At 43.6% G+C, this 19,587-nt stretch overlaps 4 protein-coding genes and 1 long non-coding RNA gene across 8 annotated transcripts; 3 read left to right on the plus strand and 2 right to left on the minus strand.

Annotated features, from left to right (window-relative positions):
• Positions 1 to 181: 181 nt before the first annotated feature.
• LOC124191013 (F-box/LRR-repeat protein 2-like) lies at positions 182 to 1,666 on the plus strand. 2 transcript variants are annotated; one of them, XM_046583954.1, is made up of 6 exons: positions 182 to 409; positions 577 to 680; positions 738 to 839; positions 911 to 1,125; positions 1,202 to 1,386; positions 1,460 to 1,666. In XM_046583954.1, exons 1-6 carry the CDS (start codon positions 336 to 338, stop codon positions 1,515 to 1,517), a joined length of 738 nt encoding a protein of 245 aa, XP_046439910.1. In that variant the 5' UTR covers positions 182 to 335; the 3' UTR covers positions 1,518 to 1,666. The 2 variants fall into 2 exon arrangements, with proteins under 2 accessions (XP_046439910.1, XP_046439909.1); XM_046583953.1 differs by having other exon boundaries at positions 577 to 839.
• LOC124191001 (kinesin-like protein KIF21A) lies at positions 1,648 to 13,196 on the minus strand. 2 transcript variants are annotated; one of them, XM_046583914.1, is made up of 21 exons: positions 12,647 to 13,196; positions 12,288 to 12,396; positions 9,349 to 9,487; positions 9,157 to 9,240; positions 8,806 to 9,045; positions 8,179 to 8,400; positions 7,872 to 8,063; positions 7,685 to 7,793; positions 7,451 to 7,575; positions 7,299 to 7,376; positions 6,800 to 7,210; positions 6,284 to 6,723; positions 6,001 to 6,217; positions 5,318 to 5,911; positions 4,843 to 5,242; positions 4,653 to 4,773; positions 4,396 to 4,572; positions 3,832 to 4,000; positions 3,525 to 3,630; positions 2,906 to 3,449; positions 1,648 to 2,835 (listed from the first exon to the last, which is right to left on the minus strand). In XM_046583914.1, the coding sequence occupies exons 2-21, from the start codon at positions 12,326 to 12,328 to the stop codon at positions 2,436 to 2,438; spliced, it is 4,809 nt and encodes a 1,602-aa protein (XP_046439870.1). In that variant the 5' UTR covers positions 12,329 to 12,396; positions 12,647 to 13,196; the 3' UTR covers positions 1,648 to 2,435. The 2 variants fall into 2 exon arrangements, with proteins under 2 accessions (XP_046439870.1, XP_046439868.1); XM_046583912.1 differs by having other exon boundaries at positions 4,653 to 5,242.
• Positions 13,197 to 13,988: 792 nt separating this feature from the next.
• On the minus strand, positions 13,989 to 19,579 carry LOC124191006 (hydroxysteroid dehydrogenase-like protein 2). 2 transcript variants are annotated; one of them, XM_046583921.1, is made up of 8 exons: positions 19,562 to 19,579; positions 15,798 to 15,906; positions 15,566 to 15,729; positions 15,288 to 15,501; positions 15,017 to 15,222; positions 14,734 to 14,943; positions 14,324 to 14,659; positions 13,989 to 14,244 (listed from the first exon to the last, which is right to left on the minus strand). In XM_046583921.1, exons 2-8 carry the CDS (start codon positions 15,809 to 15,811, stop codon positions 14,132 to 14,134), a joined length of 1,257 nt encoding a protein of 418 aa, XP_046439877.1. In that variant the 5' UTR covers positions 15,812 to 15,906; positions 19,562 to 19,579; the 3' UTR covers positions 13,989 to 14,131. The 2 variants fall into 2 exon arrangements, with proteins under 2 accessions (XP_046439877.1, XP_046439876.1); XM_046583920.1 differs by lacking the exons at positions 15,798 to 15,906; positions 19,562 to 19,579 and having other exon boundaries at positions 15,566 to 15,746.
• Positions 15,880 to 17,042, plus strand: LOC124189839 (very-long-chain (3R)-3-hydroxyacyl-CoA dehydratase 1-like). Its single transcript, XM_046582315.1, is given in 5 exon segments — positions 15,880 to 15,892; positions 16,540 to 16,650; positions 16,653 to 16,749; positions 16,751 to 16,765; positions 16,832 to 17,042. Coding segments are annotated over 5 exon segments (447 nt in total).
• LOC124191021 lies at positions 17,064 to 18,977 on the plus strand. The gene is made up of 4 exons (XR_006873227.1): positions 17,064 to 17,698; positions 17,757 to 17,840; positions 17,903 to 18,270; positions 18,328 to 18,977. It is a non-coding gene; the product is annotated as an uncharacterized LOC124191021 (long non-coding RNA).
• Positions 19,580 to 19,587: the final 8 nt, after the last annotated feature.

Raw genomic sequence — 19,587 nt, forward strand, 5'->3', positions numbered from 1 at the left:
GACCCCTGGCGGGCAGTCTAATATTAATCAATAATAAATTCCAATAAATTGCTCGCAACTTTTTCATGGTTAATAAAATAACACATGATATTTAAATGAAATAAAATAAATTATTAGATACAAATTTTCGAAAAAAAATTCGTAATAATTAATTGGATAATTTAAAAGGAAAAAACTGACACCATCGCAGTACAGCAGCAGGGTCGTCTGGTAAAATTTGAAAAAATTAATGAAAAAAAAAGTGTAAATTTGTAAGTGCTTGATCTTGTTTTGTGTGAACAAACTATTAATGAATTATTAAAGTAAAAAAAAAATAAAATTTCGATTGAAACAAGATGGCGGTTTCAAAATACAATTATGATATTCCTTATAAATGTCGTGGACAAAATGCAGAATCCCTGTTCACCCTGTAAGTAGACCATGACAAACACTTCACGTGATGTAATTTAAAGTTGCTAGTCATCAAAATCAGACAGTACTTGATTCTGTATTTTTAAAATGATGGAAATTCTGTTTCTCTCTCACCAACTCCCTAAATGATGATGATTTTCTAATTGATTGTTGATGTACCACCAGGTGCACAAGAGTGGTTGCACTCAATATTGTTTCACATTTGGTTGTGGCCCAATCTTTACCGGGAAATGTAAAAAATGTACTAGTCACACTGCTAGGGAGACGAGGTCTGCTGACAGGTCCAGTTCTAAGATCCTTGATTCATGTAGATTTAAAATCACTAGACTTGACTGGCTCGAAAGTGAGGGATTCTACAGTGAGAATACTTCAGTCTCTGACAAAACTTTCATCTCTACTCATTCCTGGAAATGAAGTCTCAACATTAGGTAAACAATACAAAAATTTTATTTAATAAAACTGAAACTGACTCATAATAAGATAAATTTTCTTCATTTAGGTCTTGTCCAATTATTCCCTTATTTACCTCACCTGGAAGAGCTTGACTTATCAAACAGTAAAGTGGATGATGAAGTATTGATTTCTCTCACCAACAGCTGTCCCAAACTCCGTGTCATCATTCTGAGGAAATGCCCCAGTTTCACAGATAGGGGCTTCAAATTTCTAGCGACCGAACTGTACAATATCCTTGTCCTTGACGTCGGATACACAAAGGTAATATCCATGTGACATTGTCCGTTAAGTCTGTAAATAGATGAACCCTTATTTTATACTGCCTATACGACAACAGGTGACAGACGACGGTTTGGCAGCATTGAGCAGGGGCCCGTCTCGCCATAAATTGAAGGAATTAAACATTGACGGGTGCCAGCAATTGACTTCATCGTGCGGGTCGCACCTGGACGCTTTTCCTAGCATCTCGGAGTTGAGCTTCAACAATTGCCCTCTTCTTTTAGCCAACGAATGGTTTCTAAGGTAGGTGTTGTCGTGTTGATTAACACATTACGCAATTTCTCATCTTAACTGCATTTTCTCTCGTTTTTCTTAGCTTCAGCTGCGATAAAATGAAGACCAAATTGAAAAACATTTCATTTACTATCGAGTAAAAGTTTGTCATTTTCCCCCTTAACCCAAAACCCTAAATTCTAAAGAAAGAACAATGAACCTTTTTTGCACGATGACTTTTCTTCAAGATTTTTCTTGAACTTGGTGTGTCAATTTACAATACACAGCGTGTTTAGTATACAGAACTCAATCAAGTGTATTCTCAAATCGTCTTTCTTCCTATACACGAAGGCCTCATTCTTATTATTAATTATTTTTTGATAAATTTTGGTATATTATGTATACTGTATGAGAGACGCGCGAGAGGCAGCTAGGAGAGAAAAAAAAATACATTCGGATTCCTTTTCAATCAGTTAAGTTTAACTCTATATAATTTAAAATAACGTTTTTTTTTTTGTTTTTTACGGATACGTGGGGCTGTGGTGGTGTGATGGTGGTACGGTACGTAGCAAAAGAATTATTAAGTTTAATTTGAATTATTTGGGTTAAATTCGGGAGGATTAAATACTTTTCTTTACGCCTAGATAGGTACTCGTATTATAAATGGAATGTGTGATGTCTCGCTGGAATGGATAATAAGAAACTCCGCCGCGAAGAGGGTGGTGGGGGGGGGGGTTTAAAATATAAGTGACGACAGTAATTAAAGGAAATAAACAAATGAAACAATTGATAGAGAGAAACCTGGGAAAAAGGAGACCGCGTGACCACAATCTCCTTTCGCTATGCAGATCTGACGTGTAAACGTGCTACTTCCAAACATGTTTGGGGGGGGAGGGGCTGCATCGAGAAAGATTACATTAAAAAAAGGACACGAGAGAAGGTGTGTGAGTGACTAAACCAACGTCTCCTTACCCTTAGAATATATTAAGAAAATTAAATTAAAAATCCTAAAGCAAAAAAAGGGGAGAAATGAGAGGCCGGATGGAGCAGAAAAATGTGTTTTAAGTTTTCTTTTTTTTTTAAAAAGATTCACCGGCCTCGGGAGAGATGCTGTCGACATTGGAACGCAACCTCCAAATGTTGACCGTGTTATCGTTGGAGGCTGTGAAAATGTTGGTGGAATTGAAAGCGATGGCATTGACTGAGGCAGAGTGGGCCCGCATTTCGCCGACCGGCTCCCAAGATTCCGTCGACCAGAGACGCAGGACACCTCCGCGGCATCCGGAGATGACGAGACGCTGGGGCAGGTGAACCAGACCGCAGATCCAGTCACGGTGGACGTTGGAGAGCGACAGGACTTGCTCGCCCTGCTCAATGTCCCACAGTTTGATGCAAGCGTCACGTGAGCCGGAGACTAGGGACGTGCCGCTCAACGAAAGACACTGGACACCATCGTAATGGGGTGGATCCAAATTAAACCTAAACAAATTATGAAAATTTAAAATTTGGGGTTTCCAGTTACTTTTAAAAGAAAAATCCTGAAATTTACCTGGGACTCAGCACTCCAGTGGCTCCATCACGGACTTCAAACACTTTGACGTAGTGATCTTTGGATCCAGTAATGACAAATTCCACCTTGTCGTTGGCGTCCGACTCGATGCCGGCCATTGGGGCGTTGCCCACCGCCAGACACATGACGGCCGCCTGGTGACCGCCACTCAATTTGCCAGTGCTGCTGAATTTACGAATGTCCCAGATGCGGACCTGACTGCCGGCCGCGGCGTAGAGCACGGCGCTGCTCTGCCCGCTCAGGGCAATGTCGTTAATCGACGCCTCGCCCTGCGGGAGCTGCAGACTCCGGGTGCTGGTCGTATTGGCCTGATTGCCGCTGGCCGGCCATCCCGATGAGCTCAGAGTCTTGATGCACCGGCTCGGTGATTGCCTCAAATCCCAAACTTTGACGTAGGCCGATGATGCGGTAAAGACGAGCCCAGTTTCCGGCGAATACTTGACGGCCACCACATTGTTGGGGTGACGATCCAGTGACTGGATTTCAACCCCGGAATGGAGATCCCAAACTTTGACGGTCCGATCTAACCCATCGTCATAATAAAAGAAAATTATTTTAGATTCCAAGCCCCCAAAAATGTGTTTTCATTTCAAATTACCTTTTGAAGCTGAGAAGAGATTGGCATCCGTGGCACAAATGGAAAGTACTGCCTGGCAATGCCCTTCGGCCGTCCGTGTGCAGATTAGAGGTGATTTATTGCTGAGCTAAAAAGAATGATTGAAAAGGAATGTAATCACAGAAACTAAAGATTCTGTCCAGCCAAAAAAAGAAAGAAAAATACTTGGAACATGCACTGTAAGCTATTATTATTGCAAACCTTCAAAAAACAACTCTGACGACCACTAGCCAAAAGCCAAACAAACAAAAAAAAGTTTGGTCATTCTTGTATGTTATTTATTTTTTACCTTGCCCTGGAATGGATGGACGACCCCGCGATCGGGAACGGGCTCCTGGCCAACGTTGGTGCCGTGAGTCAGCCGTGAAAAGACGTTGGGATTCTCCTCGCGACTCGTGCCGCCTCGTCGGAATGTGGGTGGCGAAGCCGGTGGTGTCGGAGACGTGTCACCCGGCTCGCTGGATTTAGACATAAGGCATGACGGTGGCAAGCGTAAAACAACAACAAAAAAAAGGAGGAGGAGGAGGAGGAGGCAGAAGCGGCAGCGTCACAGCCCAATCATGAAAAATAATAAAAAAAGAAAAAAGAAAAGATAAGCACAAAAACAGGTCAATCAAAAAAGTCAGTCCATAAGTTTTGAAGAAAAATAGACATAAGCCGTTCACAGATGATTATAGAAGATGGGTAGAATATTAATAGATTAATATATGTTTATGTATAGATGTCGCGAAAGAGAATAAAAATAAATAAAAAAGACACCGGAAAGACAAATAGAAAAAAAGATTCTGTTTTTCCGTTTGAATGAATGTTGCGTGAAGAAGAAGAATTGGAAGAAGAAGAAAAAGCTACTTACGAAGAGCTAAGCTTGGCCAGTAAGTTTGAATTGCTGTGATTAGCAGATTTGCGGGGTAGGCGAGGAGAAGCGAGGGAACTGGTGGAGGTGGTCATGTTCTGGGGGGGAGTGATGGCCAAGTGGTCCACCCGATGGATGTTGTCCGACGAAGGACCCCGACTTCCCCGAATGTCGATCCTGCAAACACAAAACAAAATAAATAAATAAAACCATCAGGAAAAGTGCCAAGAAAAATAAATTCAATGCCAAATTGTTACTTTTGCGAGCGAGCAATGTTGGGAATGGGCGGCAGATCAACCAACGGCTCGACGATGGGTGGCGGAAGAGTGGGCGGACCACCGCCGCCGCCGCCGCCGCCGCCACTAACTGAGACGACGCCTTCATAGTAAAGCAAATCTTCAGGGGCGGCAAACGTCAAACGTCTGGCCTTCTTACTGATCTTCTTACTGTAGCGGCCACTGCCCGTGGCGTTGGTGGCCGTCGTGGCCCCGCTGGCGACGCTCTCGGCTGGCGAAGGAGAACGGGAACGGGAACGAGACGAAATTCCTCCTCCGCCTCCACCCGGCTCTTCCAGGGCTGACGAGCTGTTGGTCGTGCCAGTCGCCAGCAGATTGTACACCTCCAAATCAGAGTGGGCCAGCATGTGCTGCAGCAGCTGTTGGTGAACGGCGTCGCGTTCCAGCACTTGCTTCACTTGATTCTGCAGCTCCTTGTTGCTGGCCTCGCGCTGGGCCGCCAATGTGGCATGATTGAGACTCATGTTAATCAGTTTGGCGAACAAGTAACGGGCCTCTTCCATATCATTAGGCTGGATGGCCAATTCCATATCCAAATCACCTTGTCCCTCCTGGGAAAAAATAAAACAATTTCAAATTAATTCCAAAACTCTTCCAGGAAAAAACAAAACAAATTGAATTTTTACTTTGGTCTCTTCAATCTGGACGATATTCCGCTGGCATTCAGCAATGTTTTCCTGGACGTACTCGATGTTGGCTTTGAGACTCTCCAACTGGTCGTCCAGTTCGCGGATGTAACTTTCTTCCTTGCCCCGCATAAAGGCCCTGTCGCGGATCCTGAGGGTCTCGGACAGCGAACGGCCGAGTTCGTCGCGAACGCCCATCAATCGTTCCAGATCTTTCTCCAGTTGCGAGACCGTCAGCCGGTTGAGGGCCATCTGCGAGAGATTGTGCTCCAGTTTGTGCCATTTCTGCTTGGCCACTTTGGGCGAGTACATGGGCTGGCGTGGCTTGCGAGAATTGCGTCCAGATTGGACGACACGGCCGGACGCCCGATCGCTCAAGTTTCCCTGACGGGCCTGGACTTTGCGGAGGGCGTTGACTTCCTCCTGTTTCCGTTTGAGGACAGTCTCCTTGACTCGCTTGTCCATCTGCAGCGTGCGAATTTCGTTCTCTCTCTTGCGAGACTCTTTACGCAACTGGGCAATTTCTCGGGTCCGTTTCAGTTCAATCTCCTTGTGACGGTTGGCGTCCTCTTTCATCTTTTGCATCAGCTTGACCTGGACAAAAGAAACAACACAAAATTTAGTGACGTGAAAAAAAAAAGATCAAACGGTTTAGCCAACTGGACGATGGCGCTGACGTGTACCTTGTTACGTTTCATGTCCAGGAGGTCATTCTTGAGCGATTTGAGTTGACGTTCACTGTCACCCTGACTCTTTAAGAGTTTTGCATGTTCCTGCTGGGCGGCTTGGAATTTTTTCAGGCGCGACTGCAAGTCGGACAATTTCCGCTCGTAGTCCTCGCGAACCCGACGGAGCGTGCCCTCCACATTCGGATTAGACGGACCGTGGTTTTGAGCAAATCTAAAAGAGAATTCCCAGTTTATATTAAAGAATCGATGGAGTAAATTCATCTGGTAAAATCAATACCCTGCCAGGACTTTGTCCCGTTCTTCCGTAGTGGCCCGGATGCGTTCCTGGAGCTGGACAAGTTTCTCCTCGTAGTGATGCTTCATTATGTCCAGTCGACGTTGCGAGAGCTCGAGCTCCTCGATGAGTTGCTGCTTGACGCTGATCTCCGACGTGAGTTCAGCCAATTCCGCACTGTACATGCCTCCGTTCTCATCGGCTTGATTGGCTTCATCGTCGCTGCTGCTGCTTCCGCTGTCTCCGTCGCCTCCGTCGCTCTCCCCTTCGGCACTGGACGGCGTGTTATCTTCCTCCTCGTCACTGGCCTCGCCGCTGCTCATCGCTCGCGATTGCCCGGCGTTGCTGCTGGGCTCCATCGACGACACGGAAGCTTCCATGGCGGAATCATTACCGCCGCTGATTTCGCGTCGCAATTGATTTTTCTGCAGCAGCGTTTTATCCTGGACACACCCCAAAATAATTTCCAGTTAAATTCAAAGTTTTTCGGGGTTTCAATTTGAAAATTTGTCATTTCACCTTTTCCAGATTGCGCTTGGCTTCCTCGATGAGGACGTTGACGGAGCTGTTGAGTTTGCGGGGTGAGAGTCCGCCCTTGTGTGGCGATTTGTTGGTCTGCAGAGTGGCGGCCCTGAGACGCAGTTGAGACGCCATGCTCTCCGACTCGCACAGTCTGGCCTTGAGCTCTTCAATCTCCATGAGATAGTGCTGGACCATCTGAGTGATGTCAGAGTCGGATCCGGCTTTGCTCCAGGTGGAGGCCGCCTTTTGGGCCTGCAGCTCCACGTTGCGCACCGTCATGGAATTGACCGTCTCCTGTAGGGCCTTCAGTCTGGTTCGCATCGTCTGATTTTCCGCCTGGAGTAGACGATTCTCGTGGAACATGTCGTTCACCGCTTCATGGCCGTCCTCGCTCACGACTCGTTTACCCTGGAAAAAAAGAGAAAAAAGAGAAAAGTTAACCCCGTTATTAAACTAAGCGTTTCCTCCCCCTCCCAATTGCGCCATTAAAACTGACCTGTTTATATTCAGCCAATTCTTGCTGCAGTTGTAGAATTTCTTGACGCAAGAGCGCAATCGTCCGGCTACTTCGATCCTTTTAAATTTCGCCAAAAAATTTATTATTCGTAAACTTTTTTAATGGAATCGAAGGGAAATGCGTAGAGATACCTGATTAAGAACGACACGATTCTTGATGTTGCGGGCCCTATTGGCGTACTTGAGTGTGTTGAGCGTCTCCATAAAGTCGCGGTCGGATGGCGAACAGCAGGCAATCATCAGCGTGCGACTATTACCTAAGGGAAACGGTCAAGAATAAAAAAAGGAAACAATAAAATGACCTCTTTCCTTTCTTAATTTAACTGCGGTGTTTTATCGACCGCATCAGAGTGTGTAGTACAGTACCTCCTAAGGAGTCCTGAAGGAGCCGAGTCAGCTTAGAGTCGCGATAGGGTACGTGGAGGGCCTTGCGTGCAGCGTCACCCAATGCGGAGATAACATTGCCGAGGGCCAACTGCGAAGAAAGCCATCCATCAATTCAGACTTGTGTGTCATTTAAAAAATGTAATCAATATTATCTATTATATAATACCAGGCCGCAGTTGATGGAAATTCCTTCTTTGGCTCGATCGCCAGTCGCTCCGGTTCGTTTAAGCCTTTCCGATCCGGCCAGATCGACAAAATGCAATTTAGCCGAAAGCGTCTCCAACTCGGATCCAGCGTCTCCTCCGTTCGATCCGCCAGTTCCATTAGGCTGGCCTTCATCACTGTCCCCATTCCCGTTCTATTAGCAAATAAATAAATGACAAAGAAAAAAAAGGACACGATGAATTGGCATTCAAGGAATGGAACTCGGTGGCCATGGCAACGTGAAGAAGAAATAAAGGGGGGAATCCAACCTGAGCCGGAGCTAGCCGTTGCTGGCGGATGTGCAACGTGAAAATGGCGTGACTGCGAGACGACTGGGCATTCATCTGGGTCGAGGCGGTTGTGCGCGCTAGGGCGCCCATGTGTAAGCAATGCATTGCCTCGTCCGTGCTCGCCACCGACTTGCTGGTCGCTCCAGCCACGTAGATTCCGCCCATCTGGTCCTCGTGAATCCGCATATCCGAACGTTGACCCTGCGTAGGACACGAATTACATCAATACACAAGTTATTTACACCAACCCCCAAGGGGGTCGAATGGAATTGTGAAACAATGTCGTTTAGAAATCCATTCAAGAAAAAATCCGATGGATGTGGGTCCACCTTGTGACTGGGTCGAACCTTGAAAAAAAAAGAAAGAAAGAAAAAGGTCTTTCTCTCTTTCTCTCTGCTGACTGAACAATTATGGCAGATCTAGTTCATCCTTGAATTAGAAAATCTGTCCAACCATTTGACCTCCTTTCCTTTATTAACGTCAACATCTCAACGTTCGATTAAGCCACCGTAAAAGCGGAATTTCGGTTGTCTCTTATCCGAAATTCCGGAAATATTTTTTCTATTCTGGAAAAGAAAAAGAAACTAAAAAATAATAATGATTTACCCGAGTGGTTGGCTCTAAAAGATCGATAATCTCCTCGTTGTAGAGTTCGAGGAATTGAGCCTGGACTCTGAATTCGGGCGGCGTTTGTCCAATTTGGATGGCCTCCTCCCTCAGCATCTCAATTCCGTTGAAGAGATGGTGAACCGAGCGAGGTAAGATGCCCACGTTATCACTCATCGAGCAGAGTTGCTGGTCCGCCTCCAATCCCGTGCCCATAGAATACGTTTTGCCGCTCCCAGTCTACTCGCCCAGCCACAGACAAATTGGTTATCATTAGAGGAGGCTTCTTTTTTTAAATAATAATCAAAAAAGAAAAGAAAAAAAGCTCTTTTTATTATTAAAACGACATACCTGTCCGTAGGCCAAGACTGTAGCGTTATAACCCTGAAGGCAGCCTTCGATGAGATGCCGGACGCAGGTGTTATAAATATGCACCTGTGATAAAAGAGAGAGAAAAGATTTTTTGGTTTAGTCAAACAATGAACGTGTTCGTTTTTCTTTCTTCTTCAAAGATATTCTTATTCTTTTGGGTGGATTTCGCACCTGGCCGCTGTCCATGTCGAAGACGTAATCATAGGTGAACGCCTTATCAGCACCGAGGATGACCTGCGGCTCACCTGAGATCACTGTCGTGCACGTCCGGCACATATCTATCACTTCTCTGGCCGACTGCGGGCGTATTCTGGTACGGAGACGAAAAACAAACAAACAAACACGTTCAAAAATGGCCACGGTCGTAAATCACGTAATCAAGCGTGTAACAAACGAAAGGAGAAAACTGGTTATTTCAATATCACCAAAAGCGGTTATTTTAGACAAAATCTCTTTCTCAAATTTTTCCCTTTTTCGCTCGGTGCGTAAATATTGCGTAGGTATGTTAAGCCATACGTACTACTACACGACCGAAAGAAGTTATTTACAACCAGATAAGAATCAGCATTCCTTTTAGTCACGGTGATATGGCCCTCCCCCGAGAAAAAACAACTTTTTCTCTCCTATTTTTTAACTTCACATCGTTAAAAATAAACAGCACTGGACAGATGGAACAAAAGGTTTAGAAGAAGAAGAAGAATAAGATTTTTCTGCGGTTTTTTCCTTTTTACAATAGGATCTTCTCCGGTTCATTTCGTCACGAGTGTTGTTTTTACGACATCTACCAACACCTGACGGACGCCCCCCCCATATCTAAAAAGAAAGATGATGATTTCATTTTTAACTTCATTTTAATAGACTTATGGCTCTTTTTTTTTATTTTTCAAAAGTTGGAAGAAAAAACTGGCCGACCTTCGGTCAAATGGCAGTCCCAGGCATTAAAATGCAAACGGGGCCTCCTGCCTCAAGTGAAACAAAAGTGAAACTCTACACGCCCAGTTCACACAACCGGAATGCTCTTTCTACGTTCGAAAAAAAATAAAACAGAAAATTCCCGACATGTTGGAGAGTTGAATAATGTCCGATAGTGTGTGCACAGGTGAAACACAAAGTCGTTTTTGGGATTCCTCGTTGGCTCCTATGAAGAAGAAGAAGAAACTGTTGGAACAAAAATTGTTTGATGACAAACAAGGAGCGAGAAGTGAAAGCCGAGAACAAGCAAAAGTCACAAAGAGAAAAATAGACGTCCAGGGTGGGCACTGGGCAGCACAAGGCTGGTATAAAAAAAAAGAGCAAAGGACGACCAGTTTTTCTTTTTTAGTTAAGACTAATTATCATTTTCTTCAGAGTTATTCTTATCAGCAACAACACGAACGTCAGAGGACAAATGAAACGCTCACGCACCAAAGGGTTTAACAAAAACATCTTTTTGTTCCAGGAGGGAAAAAAGAAAAATTTCCTAAAATGGTCCGCTGGCAAAAGAATCGATGGGCGTCGACTGCCCAGCCAGAGAAAAGCCATGCGGATACACTGGCCGCTCTCCGATAAGGAAGAAAACAACAACGCGCGCCACAACGGGACGAAATCCATTCAATCTTTTTTCGTTTCGTTTTCTCGGAAGGTTTTATTTCATCCAAATGCACTTCCTTTTCTCCCCCATCCATCCATCTGAAATCGTCTCGAAAAAGCCAAACTTGACGTGGAACATTGGAACGACGACGACGACGATTTCAAACGAAAGCGACGCCCAAAACGGGAGAAAAGAAATTCCAGCGGGAGAATATTGGCCCTTTTTCAAGGTCCCTCATTTTCATAATATTCAAATTTGATCTTTTCGTGTTGGTTACTGCCGTAAACATAGGAATGAAACGGTCCGATCAACATCCAATTAATCGCCAATCTATTTTTCGAAAAAGAAATTCAACCCAAAATAAATGAATAAAAGAAGAGAAAACAGTTCAGCAAAAATTCGGGCTGAATGATGTAACACACGACCCTGAACGAACCGCATATGGAAGAAAGTGACGAAATACCAAAAAATAACTCGGCACATTTTTGTTTAAAAAATTTAGTGGTGGGGCCTAATAGAACCGAGCGTGGACATTTTCACGAAAAAAGTGTGCACGCGTGTGAAATGAGAGACTCTTGTCTGTCAAAGCCTCACGGACTTGTTCCCTATAAGGTCTCGGGATAAAAGAGAGAGAGAGGACACACACAAACACAAAAGGGTCTTGGGTCAACACTAAAGCCCTACCCCTTTTTTCTTTTCTTTTGATCATTTTCTCTGACCGAACGAAACCAACAGAGGTGATGATTTGACGTCAACAACAACCAGCTGCTGCTGCAATAGAAATTGAGGAACACCGCACAAGGGCGCGACAACGCCCGATTGGCTGGGCGTCAAAGGATCGATTTAGATATTTCACGGAGGGGCGCGGATTGCAACGCCCGACCGGAACGCTAACGGACTAGCTGAATCTCTGGTCGATCGTTAAAAATTGGCATCCTCCCAACTATGTACATAAGGAGGGTGGTGAAAAAGGAGGGGGGGGGGAAGCTGAGATCAATAACTGACGTCACTCTCACCCCCGGTGTGGGTCTATTGTCATGGAAGCCATTGGAGAGCACAACTTCTGCCTAAAAGGAAAAAAATATCGACCCCTATTTTGACTTGGAAATGTGTACTGTGCAGTGTCTCGTTATCTCCTGACGCACCTGGGCTAGTCGAAACGGTAGCGGACCCATTGCTTTTTTGACCGACAATCTGTGCGTTCCACTTTGTTTGTTTTTTGCTCCTAAAACAAAAAAACAAAACTAGGGTATACAACAGAAAAAACCGTGTAGACGACCGGACAACAACACACACGCACAAGTCATAAAATAACGTCGTAGTAACTCGTTAAAATCCATTTACAAAGACGAGTGTGTGTGGTTGTAACAAGCTGAACTGCTGGTGTGGGTGGGTGGTGGTATAACCCACTTCTTTTTTTTCACGTTAAAAAAAAAAGGGTTTCCTCTGCTTTATCACCGGGACCTTGGCCTCGGATTGGTTTCAAGCACACAGGTGGTGGTGGGTTTCATATTTGTGTGAGTGTGGAAATTCTTCTTACCTGACTGCGACCCGCACGCTTGTGGAATCATCGTCCGCCATTGCTGCTGCTGCTGCTGCTGTAATTTTTTGGCTGCAAGGATGACTGGCTAACACACGACGACGACGACCTACAGAACCAAGAAAACACATGTACACCTCAAGGTTTTGATTCATCATCATGCAAACGGCATCGAAGATATGCAAAAAAAAACTACCACTTTTTTCTCTTTCGTCCGTGACGGATGAGCTACTCTTCAAGACCTTAAAAGGATATTCAAATATTGAATATGATTTTACCATGTGCCATGCAACCACCGCCCCAACAGTCGGTCTTACCAAATAAATAAAAAATTAAAACACAGCTCCTGTGAAATTTACCTGGGATGAGGTTGAAACAAAAAAGAAGAAGAGTCCCGGTGAACTTATTGAAACTGCAGCGGGTCGATAACGAACATCACACAGGATGTCCGGAATTGCTTCTCTTTTTATCGTTTCGTCTATTGTCTAGTCGTAAAGTTCGAGAGAGGAAAATTAAAAAAGAGGAAGCAAAACTACTATTGTTTAGCACTAGACACACACACACACACACACAATGGAGTAAAAAGAAATCAACGCTGGTAACAACACACTGCACGACTACTCGTCTGGCACCAGTAGACACCAGTCGACGAATAGTCTCTCATCATTTTGTCTCTCTCTACTATTTTTTAAATGTTTGAAACAGGTCGAAACTCGTCACACTCACTGACTGACGTGTTCGTTTTTTCGAAAAAAAGGAGAATAAGAATAAGACAGTTGTGTCTGAGGTTCAAAACGCTTCAAAAAAAGATGTGTGTGCACACACAATAGGAACAAACAAGACAGCTGAGAGCAACGGTTTCGACCATCTGTGTGTCCCCTCACTGAATGAATAGAATCTTTCCTTGTGCAGTGTGTTGTTGGGGGCAGCCACACACACACACAAGAAGGGCAGAGCGCCAAGTCAATCAGGGGGAGACGAACGCCATCTAGCGGTCGATATTACAAACTATACATTTCTTTCTTTTTTACTGAATGGAGTGAAATTGCCTAGAAAATGTTATGCTAATGCCTTAAGAACATGTTGACCTTGTACTGTTCACGTCCATTTCGGGACTGCTATTCGACGAAAACGTCACGAATTGTAGTTCGTGTTCGACACACACTCACAGCAGCCGAAAGGGGAAACGAGGCTATACGTATGACTCTCGCATTTGTGTTGCCAGCAGCAGCACACGACTATAGTCGATTCATCATGTGTTAATAGGCCATGTTGAGAGATGGTGATCTAACCAGTTGTTAAGGTTATATGGACTATACTCCGGGCCGCTACGGGATCCATTGTCTTTTCAAAAACCTAAAAGTAAAACGTCCCGTTATGGTCACACGAGCAAGCAGCATTCAATCCGGATTGACGAGTCTCTATAGTAGTAGTGGATGACGGCGATTGTAGCTGCAACATCACCGCCACATATAAGACATCCAACAAGAGATTTGGCGCTTTCCTTTTCTATATTCTTGTCTTCACCGCGACTACTCTACGAAAAGTGTAATAGAGAGAGAGTCTCGGAGAGAGAGAGAGAGCAATACGCAATAAAAAAAGGATTTCCGTTGCGAGTCGTTAAATCTAACGAGCGATAGAGCTCCTTTCACGTTATTTTCAAAAGACTTTTTCTTCTTCTCATCGTCAACAACAATCAAATTAATCCCAAAACTTGTGTATATTCTTCAATAGTCTCTAAGAAAGACGCGCGAAATTATTATTTAAACTCTTTAGTTTAAAAATGTGTTGCATTGATCGGAGTTTTAACAACGGGAAAATCCAGAGCCGCCCATTTTTTTCTTTTATAGTTTCGATTGCATGGAACCCATCAGCTTTTCCAGTTTCATGGCCTTGCCCATGTCTCCTTTAATCTTCAACTTGCCCGTCATGAATGCAGCCGTTGCCTTCAGTTTACCTGCACAAAATTTTTAAGAGAATTGTTAACAAAATGGAAGAGATACCGTAGTCATAAATTTTCGATTTTTAATGATTACCTTGAAACATTTTGACGAAATCCTGGCTATCCATGATCAGAGTGGCATCCGGCGGCGAAGGTGATTCTCCTTTGCCAGAAGAACCAGAACCATTTTTCAGGTCGAGGTACCACTGACCCTCTTCAGCACCCTTGACTTGGAACGCGAAAACGGCATTGGTTTTCTTGACAATCTCTTCGTTGGCAGCGGCCATGATAGTCTTGAAAACCTGATCAACTTGACCGGCACCTCCTGCTGGAACATCTTGTGTGGCTTCGGCAGACTTTTTGGGGCTCGATTTCTTGGAGAAGTCTTCGAGGAACTCGTCAAGGAAAAAGTCTGGCATCAAAGGTGTTCCTGAGAAAGAAAGGAAGAAGAATTAAAGTTTAGACTGTCTTTGCGTGGTTTGAGTGAAGTTAGTTAAGTTATACCAGGTTTCACGGCGTAAACGTCAAAATCCTTCACACCCACTTCCCTGAGAATATCTTCATCGATGCAAAAATTGCGTGTGAAGTTTTTGGAATCCCTGGTGAGGATGACGTAAGCGGCGTCTGCCATGATCTCCGGGAATCTAAGCTGATTGACAGTGTCTTCTCCACCCATGAGCTTACCCAACATATCCATGGCAGCAGTAGTGATTCCTAAATGATAAATTGGTATTGGGGATTAAATTAAGTTATCCCAAAGTCATGTTACAGCACAGCTTTCATGTACCAGTCCTTGGCCAGAGGGCATTGACAGCAACTCCATCTGATCGAAATTCTTCTGCCATTCCCAATACACACATGGACATGCCGTATTTGGCCATGGTGTAGGCCACATGGTTTTGGAACCAGACTGGGTTCATATTCAATGGGGGACTCAAGTTGAGAATGTGTGGGTTTTTCCCTACTTTCAAATAGGGAAGGCAGAGTTTGGACCTGAAATAAATGTCATCGTCAATGTTTACTGCTTCTCCTTTTTTTCAAAATAAATTTCAGCTTACGTCAGGTATGTCCCTCTGGTATTCACATGGTGCATCAGGTCGTATTTCTTCATCGGTGTCTCTAATGTTCCAGTGAGGGAAATGGCCGAAGCATTGTTGACCAAAATATCAATACCACCAAATGTTTTAACAGCAGCTTCAACAGCTGCTTGGATCTGGGATTCATCCCTGACATCCACAATGCATGGGAGGCATTTTCCTCCAGCAGCCTCAACTAAAGAAATTAAAATGCATGAAGCGGCTATGAATTATGTGTCATGGAAATGTAATTTACATACTCTCTTTGGCTGCTGTGTAGATGGTGCCTGGCAATTTTGGATGTGGCTCAGCAGTTTTGGCAGCAATCACAACATTAGCTCCATCTTTAGCTGCTTTCAATGCAATTGCTTTTCCAATACCCCTGCTGGCTCCAGTGATGAAAATGGTGCGGCCGGCGAGTTTCCTTTCAGACGACATCATAGATTAGGTGACGGACTAAAAATGAATTTTTAATGCGCAATATACACTTACCCAGTGTTGAGCATTTTGAGTTTCGTATCAGAAGAATGACAAACAGAAAATGAAGATTCACTGATTATACAAGATATCGAAGATGATTTACTTATGTAAAATTGTATAATTTCCCGATAGGGATTCTATCGCCAAAGACCTGTTTCCTGACCCAACCCAACCCAACCCGACCCAACCCAACCCACACCAACAGATGGCGTTGTTCCTCTCAGAGAGATAGGAAAGTTGTTTATTTCATTAATGTCTTATACGTTTTTTTTCTTAGAGTTAAAAAATTAGGAAATTATGATCATCTTGTGCAAGACAAGGTTTTACATGGAGCCGTCGTTTTTAGATTTTTATATTGCGATGAAATCATAATTATATACTCGAATTTGTGTTTTCGTGTTTTATTAAACTGCCGTTAGATGGTTCTGACGCATTGCTATAAAGCCGTGCTATATAAACACAGCCTATTATCTAGGCAATCTCGGTCCACTGTTTACGTTTAGTTTTGATTGGTTTTGATAGACCGAGACGTACAGTTCACGCGGCCTTGATTGGAAATAATAGAAACGAAACAAAACAAGGCAAAACAAAACAATTGATGGCTGGCTGCTAATCAACCAAGTTTAAAGAAATGTAGTCAAATGTAGTTTGAAGTATGTAGGCAATCTTTTGATTGTAAATTCTTTTGTGGTACACATTTATATATTTTCTCCAACTTATTCTTTAATGCTTGTTTTGCTTATTTTTTATCTAGATTGTACACAGTGCCAAAGCATCATTCCCAGCAATGTTGGAATTACTTTTGCTCAAGTTTTTTCAAGAGTTTTTCTCCTTTGGCCAATCTTTTACTATGTTACTGCGACAAGAGATCAGTTTGGATTCCCCTGTTATTGATTGCTTGGACTGTTACTGAAGTTCTTCGCTACCTTTACTACATCTTGAATTTACTCTCTACTGTGCCAGCAATTACATTGGTGCAGGTAAATATTACTGTTTAAAAATTTTACTTTTGGTTTCATTATCCACTAATGTTTTCTTTTGAAAAGATATTCTTTTTTCATTATCTTGTATCCTATTGGAATAACGGGTGAGCTTATTTCCTGTTACTGTGCTCTACCCTACTACAGCAGAACTCAGGAATTTTCAGTTTTACTACCTAATAAGTGGAATTTAACATTCAACTTCTGGTACATGCAATTTAATTATATATTTTTTCAAACTTATTGTTTAATGCTTGTTTGTTTATTTTGTATCTAGATTGTACACAGTGCTACAGGCTCTTTACTAGTTTGCTATTGCCTAGTAACCACTACACTGTTGTTGAATGCTGTTTGATTATCGATAGTGTTTTGTGTTGCAGAATAAAATGACAGAAATGACCAACAACAGTGAAGTACAACAGACCTCATCTTCCACCGAGGAGACCATCATAGAGGTGGTAATTCAGCCACCAACTACAGAGGCCAAGGTTGAATCTGATGCTCCCCCCGCTGTGATCACCACTCAGCCAGCACAGCCAATGCCTGAACACGATGACAGCATTGCTGTGGTCATGTGGGAAGCCACCGTTACTGGTCGACGCCTCATCGACGAGATGGTCAACCTGGGATCATTCTACGTGGCACAGGAAGAGAAAGCAGAAGGGCACGATTTCAACGAGTACGTCATGCCGTATGGCAAGCTACCGCTGAATGTAATTCACAACTACAATCTTCGCATCGTTGACACGGGTCGTTACCGCATGCTCAAGGAGATCCGCAACAACAGAATGCTCAAGTCCAAGAGCGAGGTGGCCGCCTGCAACGATTTCGCCTCGTGGCTCATCAAGCTCCAAAAAGATAATTTCACCGACAAGAAAATTGTCTTAGTCTTCTTTTAACCACGCCACTCCCAAGATCCTTCAGCTCTTCCAGGTATATCGCCATTTAGTTTCTATTTTTAGACTCGTTTCTAACTTTCAGTTTGTTTTAGGCTTTGGAACGTTACCGTCTTCTTGATGATGTCAACAAGATTTTGCTTGGATGTGTTAATGGCTGGGATCTGCTCCGTCAACAGGTAACAACTGAAATAGTAACACGTGAATTGGTTAGATTTTCTAACGTTTCAATCGAAAACAGGTGCATGATTTGAAGGATGAACATCGCATGGTCCTTAAAGCTTTGGCTGATCATCACCTTGGAGTCGACACACCTTTGGAGAGCGCTGTTCAACGTGCTCAATCAAGCACTTCACAAGATCCTTCGCAAGGTGCATGGCGGCCGCATCAACACTGGGGTACTTAAGGAGAACCTCATCAGTTGCGATCATTTGCTCGAACAAGTCAAGAAGATCAAAGAAGAATTGACTAAGGAGGCTCAATGGAGACCTGTATTCGCTGACATGTTTCATCAAGGTATCAAGCCTCGCCGGCGAGCTGGATTCCTCCGCCATATGCTTGTCGAGTTGGGCATCGTTCACCTATGCATGCCTTACGGAAACATTCAAGGTGAGTTTGTTTTCTTATTTACAATTCTCAACTGGATAATTGAAATTTCTTTTGCAGGACAAGAAAGATGACGGTGTGGGCGAGGTCATCAAAGAGCATCAAAGGCAAGAATGAAGCCGACGTGGAGGAAGTCATCAAGCTGCTGAATCAACACCTTGCGCAGCCAGACAAGCCCGTCCGACGCGGTAGTTGCCGTCGAGCACCCCGCACTCGTTCCCTTTGCACCGCCACGGACTTGGAGAAGCAGCAGCCTGCGTCCAAGATCGAGCCACAGGGAAAACAACAACGACCCTGTCAAAGTGATTATGGATGTTATTCCCAGCACTCCTGCGGTCCTGTCCGAAGTTTAAAAAGTCCCTCCCTCCTCGACTCGCCTGAAATTACTTACTGCCTCCCGCCCCACTTCCCTTTTGTTTTTCACTTAACTTGTCTCGTTTTTGAGAAATTTTGATCTTTTTTTTAAGTTTACAAGTCTTTCACGAAACAAACTTGCTTGTCGCTTTTGGTTATGCTTTTCTTCTTACCAGAGATAACACTTGCAAAATTTATAAATATACCAGGGAGCTTTTTGGTAATTGTTCTAGTCTTATACTAAAATCAATCCAGGGTGTATATGTGCGATGAAATTGTCTCTGCAGTGCCTTTGCAGTGCCTTTCATACTTGTGAGTTGATCTCATGGAATGGAATACAAAATACTCTGAGGAAATTAATTGTCTTTTATTTTTTTTTCTTCTCAAAAAATTTCTTATTTTTCATCTCTTATGCAACTATCGAACATTTCTTTTAAGTTAAGATTCTCTTAGGCGGCGGCGACTCTTTCCTTGTCGTTGATTTGTTTATTGACTGGATGGGAATAAAGTAAAAGAATATTTTATGAAAGCTTAGTTTTTTGAACATTTAAATATGGTATTAGGACTTTCTCTCTTCTTCTGTGCTGTGTTTACCCTCTGCAATAACTATGTCCAATTTGATCCTTTCCACCACATATTTCTGAATCTTGCCTCTCAGGCAGAGGCCAATAAGGCTGGCAAGTGAACAATGAGGAACTGTAGGATTGTAATCTATTCTAACCAAGTAACCATTTTCCTCAAATGGTTGTACTTGAACAGATTCATCTGTAATATAAACCAACAGCCTCTTTTGACACTAGAGTGCTCCGGAGTGCAATAAATTTTACCATAAAGGATAAAGGGAAAATCGGAAAATCAAAATATAGACTTGAGGAAAACTATTTTCTAATTGTTGGACCACTCCTATCGGGAAACTCGCGCGCGCAGCAAGGGATCGGATTGTCTCCGCTAGGTTTCGTCTGAAGA

This window comes from Daphnia pulex, chromosome 3 (genome assembly GCF_021134715.1).
Source record: "Daphnia pulex isolate KAP4 chromosome 3, ASM2113471v1".
NCBI lineage: Eukaryota > Metazoa > Arthropoda > Branchiopoda > Diplostraca > Daphniidae > Daphnia > Daphnia pulex.